This window comes from Rhagoletis zephyria, unplaced genomic scaffold (genome assembly GCF_001687245.7).
Source record: "Rhagoletis zephyria isolate East Lansing unplaced genomic scaffold, Rhagoletis_zephyria_1.1 Rzeph_scaffold_07474, whole genome shotgun sequence".
NCBI lineage: Eukaryota > Metazoa > Arthropoda > Insecta > Diptera > Tephritidae > Rhagoletis > Rhagoletis zephyria.
The window spans coordinates 4,390-11,089 of NW_016164557.1; the positions used below are offsets into that span (position 1 = coordinate 4,390).

The window sequence follows — 6,700 nt, forward strand, 5'->3', positions numbered from 1 at the left end:
ATTCGCATTCGCAAAAGATCCGAAAGCGAATTCGAATGTTAAAATTAATGCGGAAGCTCCGCGGTTGCATGCGAATGCGAATATTCGACAACAAGCCCTGTGTACATACATGCATACTATATGTCAATTCATTTGATCTTTTTCAACTAAAGATTTTCGCGAAGTATAACAAATCCATCGACAAAACATGTGAAGTCTCTTATCACTATCAAAAAACATGAAAACTATGTGAAATTCGAATTGTATTTTATCAAAGAATGAAAAAGAGTTAACATGTTAACATTAGTATATTTAACAGTAAGAAAACAATTATGTTATTTTGGAGTGATTGGTAATGATTACTGATAACACTACGTAACGAAATTTTATTTGAACGCAATATAGCAGAAGCTGAGTACTAAACAGGTAAAACGTCTAAGTTCGGGCTGAGCCGAGCATTAAATACCCGGTGCAAGTATTCACTATAGTTTTTTCACCTTTACGAAAATTACCGCTACGTGGTAAGCAGGGGTGGTTTTACCCCTATTTCAAACATCTTTGATAGAACGTTCAGTTAGACATAATGAGATGAACTTATGTAGTTATATGTGGAAGGTAACACGCCCATTTTTCAAAATTCCATAAAAGTATTACTTCTTTTCAAGGGATTGTTGTTAGTATCAATTTCGAGTAAATTCGCTTCCTTAAATTTCGAAGTTTCAAGCTTTTTTGAAATTTACCTAAAGTGAGCGTAAATTTATACCGATTTCAATGATTTTCAATTTTTTGTTTTTATGTGGATTGTTCTTTCCGAGTTTGTTGCAAGTTGATCGAACGGTTATCGAGATACACATTATGTGGTCATAAGTGGGCGGGGCCCACGTATTTTTCGCTAAAGAATTTATTGCAAACATCAATTTTGCATAAATTAGCTTTAGTATTTACTGATTTATCGACGATTTCGTCATTTCCCCAAATTATCGTTATATGGGATGTGGGCGTTATATATACATTTGTATATATCTGTCTGGAGTCATTTTGGCTGTTAGAAACAACCGAGTATGAAAAGGACTGGAAATTCAAATACACTAAAAATTCACCCTTTTTTAATCAGTTTAATAAGAATGACTTCGTTCATAAAAAATATAACAGACTTAAAGAGCTTTATAAAGTGAAAATTTCAAACAAATGTTCGATTTATAAAGCATTTAAAGTCTTCCTTAATTCTTATGAATTGGGTGAATTATTGTAAGCGATTCACTGTCGAACTCTCGAAAAACGGGTTTGCGTCTCTAAATTTGGATGTCATCCTATTTCACTTTTCCAAGGGTGAATTTAAAACTTTAACTGTGTGGGTTGTACTACCTGTTAGAGTTTACAGCCACATCTTTCGATATTTTGAGTTCAAAGATAAATTTCACTGTTACGTAGTGTAATGAGTCATAAGGCATTCATATAAACTCGAAAAATGCCATTCATTGGCATCAGCTTTCCGACGCCCAAAGCTTAAAGGTACGATCGAATGAAGCCGTCACAATATGCTGAGAATTCGGGGAAATGTCTACGGCCATTATTTTTCCATCATGTCCCAATAAAGTTTTTAATGGTTGCCATGTTTTGTTTGACCATATTTTTGTAGTGCAATCGTAGGAAGATGTAACAAGAAAACTTCCGCCATCCCGCTGGTATTTAACGTCCGATATTAAATTTGTATGCGCAGGTATAGTGTAAACAGGCTGTCGGCGTCGCAAGTCCCAAATCTTGCATGTATTATCTTGCGAGCCGGTGGCTATGTGGAACCCATTTGGCGAAAAATCTACTCCGAAAATAGAGCCCAAATGACCTTCTAAAAACATTACGCAACGACCTGAAATATTTAAAAAAATCTTTGGTGTAGTCATTCATATTTCAATAAATATCGCTAGTTTAGACAGAAATGCTGCTAAGTCCAATTTCTTAAATTTCAGTGTCGAAAAAGTTTCTCAAAATCAGTTTCACGAGGACAATTTTGCATAGGAAATGGCAGAACTCGAAGTTAATGAAAGATGTAGGTGTTTCTTTGAGCTATAAGAGAACTTGTATCTTATTGTACATACTAATGTATCCTCAATAAATGGTTATGGAAATAGAAATTGAGATTTCATATTCAGCCATATTCTGAGATTCGTCCGAAAACAAATTCATCCGAAAATTTTTCATTCGCCAATTGTAAATACGCGGAAACGAAGTAACAAGTAATTTTTAAGTAAAAAAATACCGACTTCAATTCTCATATAAAAATTTAAGAGTGCCGTTAACTTATTCATGATCAAATTATCGAATCTAAACCAATTTAATAAGGGACCACCTCTGAGGTCCACATTTCCTTTAAAAGTATAATTATGGAAATCAGTTATCGTGGTCGAAAGTGATGCGATAACATACGTAAAAAAATAAAATAAAAATATTCCGACGAATTGGTAACCTCCTCATTTTTTAGAAGTCGGTTAAAATGTGAACCCGTTAGGGGAAAATGAAAATGATTATCTGTACATTTCGAAAACTCGCATTTGACTGGATAGAACAGGTACTTCGACCGACAACCGTTCCTACGACAGTCGGGTCTACGTAACCGGAACGACCCAGATTTATATTTGGCCAAGGACTGTCACTCCAGCAACACTCCCCAAAAACTCTTTGGGGAACTTGTATGCTGCTACAACAACCGACAACCGCTACAACAACAACAACCGTTCAGTCGGGACTACGTAACGGGAACGACCCAGATTTATATCTGGCCAAGGACTTGTCACTCCAGCAACACTCCCCAAAAACTCTTTGAGGAATTTGTATGCTATTACAAAAACAACAATCGACAACAACAAAAACAATCTTGGCCTTCCTAATCAAAATGACTTCTCATAAAAAGTTTACCAGCAGCTTTCTACTATAAACTAGCGATATGTATATATGTACATACATATGTGTGCAGGTAGGTATATACCAAGAATGATAGAATACAAGATTGCGTCGATTGCAGCAGAATTCATGAGAGTAATTTTGGCTTGACGTCACCGTAGAGTTGACAACTGAGAGCGGCAAATAAAACTGCTGTCTAGTGATGTGCTGAATTGTCGGTACCCAATACTTAAAATAGGTTTCGGTACACAATACCCAGTAGTAAGAGTTTCTCTGTATTATGGCCTCGAACCGACGTACATAAATCTTTTATTTGAATCAGTATTAAAAGCTCTACTGGCTCCTACATTCGGGATTTGATACGCGAGTCTCCTCTGAACCGTTTTTTCCATATTTTTGGCCTATGTGCGCTTTTATTAGAAACCTAAATGTTTCGGTACCGAGTATCGAGAGTATTGGATACTTAAAAGTATTGACTCAGCACATCACTACTGCTGTCATCTCGACTGTGACGTCGCAAAACAGCTGATTCTGTCAAGTTCACTGAGAGCCGATTAGCGGTATTGCCATCGGCGCAACTTTCTGTATTCTCTCCACCGTGGGTGCATACTAGGGATGTTACGAATATCATATATCGAATATTCCGTATTTTTGTCCATGAACAATTACTTACTCCGAACGCTGGCGTGTGGAGCGTACAAATATTTAAGAACCGAATCTGTAAATTTTTCGTATTTTAGTTTACACTCCCATGCTGTAATCCGTCGTAGATTCGATTTTGCTACGACTCGTAAAATTGGTATGCTGAAATCCGCGTTGTCGTATCGTAATTTCGAAATTCGGAGGCCTTCTTCGAAATTCGTAATGTTGGTATGCCCGAATCCGATGTAGGTTTTCGGAAATTTTTTGTACGAAGAGCAAGTGGCGTCGAAACGAAGCAAATTCTTTTAAAGTAGCAATAAAATAAAGTGTCTAAACGCAAAAATATGTGAGTTAAAGTGTAAATAGAAAAAAAATGGATTATTATTAAATATTTCCAGCATATCAGGTCGAAAATCATATCACATGGGTCGCAATTCGAGGCTTTGTATGTATGTATGTTTAAAGTGTATGTCAATGTTTTAGAGAACGTGGACTGCGCCAACCCCACACTAAAATCTTTTCCCAACACCATGTTGGTAGCTTCCTTGAGAGAAAAATCTCAAAACTGCCATCAATCTACCGATGATGATCTTACACTCATCCTCCATAATCATTAAAACGCTTTTAAATGCGTCTTCGTTGACGCTGAAATTTTTCACAAGCTAAATGGATCAGAACTACTAGCAATCTCTTTTGTATATCAATGCAACTGTTAGCTGCAGAAAATTCTTCCTCCGGAGACAAAAGTTCTCCAGCCACTGATTCCATTGTATTCTACTTAATTAAGGCAAATCTTTTTCAAATAACGACTAAGAATCTTTTATTAATTTCACCATTCACTTGCGATTATATTTATTTTAATCTGTTTCTGTCAAAGGAGCTGATTAAGAACTTCGAATTTCGAGCTTTTAGCTGGCAGTGCTGTTGATAAGTTACGTTTACAGCATACCAATTTTCGATTTATCGGAACATAAATACGAATTCGTAACTACGAAGATTCGGATTACAGCATAGTGTTTTCATCGAGAGGGGCTTTAATACCAAATTTTTAAAATTCCTGTTAGATTGCTTTTAAATCAGAACTAGTTGGAAGTTAACCAATGTTACTTTTTATACTCTTCAACCTTCTAGCGTCTGAACCTAAAAGCCAATTATTATAACCATCTTGGCTAGGTGGAATGTCGACGAAAAAGTAAAAAATTATGCAAATGATTCGCATAAACGAATGCGAATGAAAATATTCGAAACATACCTAGTATACACTATGACATCAAACTAAATTCGTTATACCTGTTCTTAGGTCCCACACACGCCCGAACGCATCCAATCCGCCGGTTACTATAACACTACCGTCCGTTTGGAAGCTTAGGCTATGAACCGCTTTAGCATGGCCTTCTTGATGCAAAACTTCTGTTTTCTGTTCTAAATCCCACAGTCGCCATGAGGAATCGTAGCATGCAGTTGCCAGAAATCGACCAGACGGGTGAAATCCAACTTTAGAAACTCGGTGTGGCATATGACCCGTTATATCTGCGAGTGATTCCTCAGAATTGAATCCCCATAACTTAACTGCTCCATCATGTCCTCCAGACGCCATTGCCACAACATTTGCATCCTCTTGTGATACACCTGATCGAAATGCAACGCCTCCTACATAGCTAGCATGGCCGCGAAGTGTTAACAATAGCTTGCAATCGGGCACTGTCCACACTTTACACAACCCTGACCATGACGACGTCAGTAGTAACATCGAATCTTCGCTAAAAGCTACTCCACTAACTGGGCGCGTATCTCCCACTTGACTGCACTGTGGTGCTAAAGAATGTAAACGCTTTTGAAGTTCAACCATACGCCCAGCACGAGTCGCGCTTGGTATATCCAATTGGGAGCGGGCATGTTCTAATCGTTCTTTTGCACGTGGCAATGAGTAGTCCGCAATCCAAATTCTTGCTATACGCAAAGCTTCTGGTCCTCTCGTGATACCATGTTGTTTCCTGTTCTTTTTGAAGTTGTTTTCGCTCCTCTTCTTCTGTCTGTTTTTGCTTTATTGCGTTCTCTCCCAAGCTGGCCAATAATTCCTTTAACCGCCGACCGTCTTTCTGCTGGCCCTTCACCAAAATAACATATTGGTTCATTAAGCTGCCGCAAATTGGCTTTTATCTCAGCATCGTCTGTGGAAACGTTTATTTGGCGTGCACGTTTTTTACGTTCAAATTCTTTGAGTAGAGCTTCCTTGTCCTTGGCTACTTCAGTTTCCAAGTCAAAGTAGTCATCATCGATCTTGTTAGCCAAAGCCCCTGAAGTAGGCGGCAACACAGACGCCGATGGTTTCTTTACTTCCTCATAATCTTCGTCAGAGTCGATGTCCTCAAGTTGATTCGTTACCCCACCAGAAATTGATGTAGATGAAATTGCCGTAGAGCTACCACCCGCAATAGGAGCCCCAGCTTGACGTTTTCTCTCGACTTCTTCCAGAGAACCATAATGTATTGTTCGTTGCCTTTTAACATATTGAAGATCCTCATCGTCGGACATATTTTTTTACAAATCTTAAATAAAACAACTTAACAAAACTGCATGAACCTATTTTATCAAAACCCAACAAAAGCCTTGAAATCTATCAGCGATTTCAGATAAATTACCGGCATCTGCGAGTGTCATCGATACACAGAATCTTTTCGATGCTATCGATATGTTGGCTACACACACGCAATGCATGATATAGGGCTTTCGCACGACCAACTTTTCAGGCCAACTTTTAGTTGAAAGCAAAAATCGCCTCGACCGAACGGCCTTTCAACTAATCGCTTTGAACAAAGTTGGTCTCCAGTCAACTTTTTTTCATTGCAACCCTGTGTTGTTTTTACATTCTGCATACATACTTTTTTCTTTTTTACTTTTTTACTTTTATTTTATCTTTCAGCTTCGCTAAAAGCACTTCTACCAATCGCTTGGCTTACCAAATTTACGCCAATTGATAAAATTTTGCGATTTAAATTCATTTTCAATAATGTAAATAACAACTTCTCATTCAACTTGGCATTCCACTCTTGTTGCCTGTAAAATCGCCTCTTGCGAAAGCCCTAGGATGGCAATGTTTCACTTTAGGGCATTCGCGCGAGGCGATTTTACAGGCAACTAAAGTGGAATGCGAAGTTGTATGAGAAGTTGAAAGTAGGAA

General features: G+C 37.9%; 1 protein-coding gene across 1 annotated transcript; it reads right to left on the reverse strand.

Moving 5' to 3' along the window:
- Positions 1-1,214: 1,214 nt before the first annotated feature.
- Positions 1,215-6,205, reverse strand: LOC108374222 (U4/U6 small nuclear ribonucleoprotein Prp4-like). The gene is given in 4 exon segments (XM_017630199.1): positions 1,215-1,846; positions 4,810-5,491; positions 5,493-5,609; positions 5,611-6,205. Coding segments are annotated over 4 exon segments (1,626 nt in total). The 5' UTR covers positions 6,055-6,205; the 3' UTR covers positions 1,215-1,463.
- Positions 6,206-6,700: the final 495 nt, after the last annotated feature.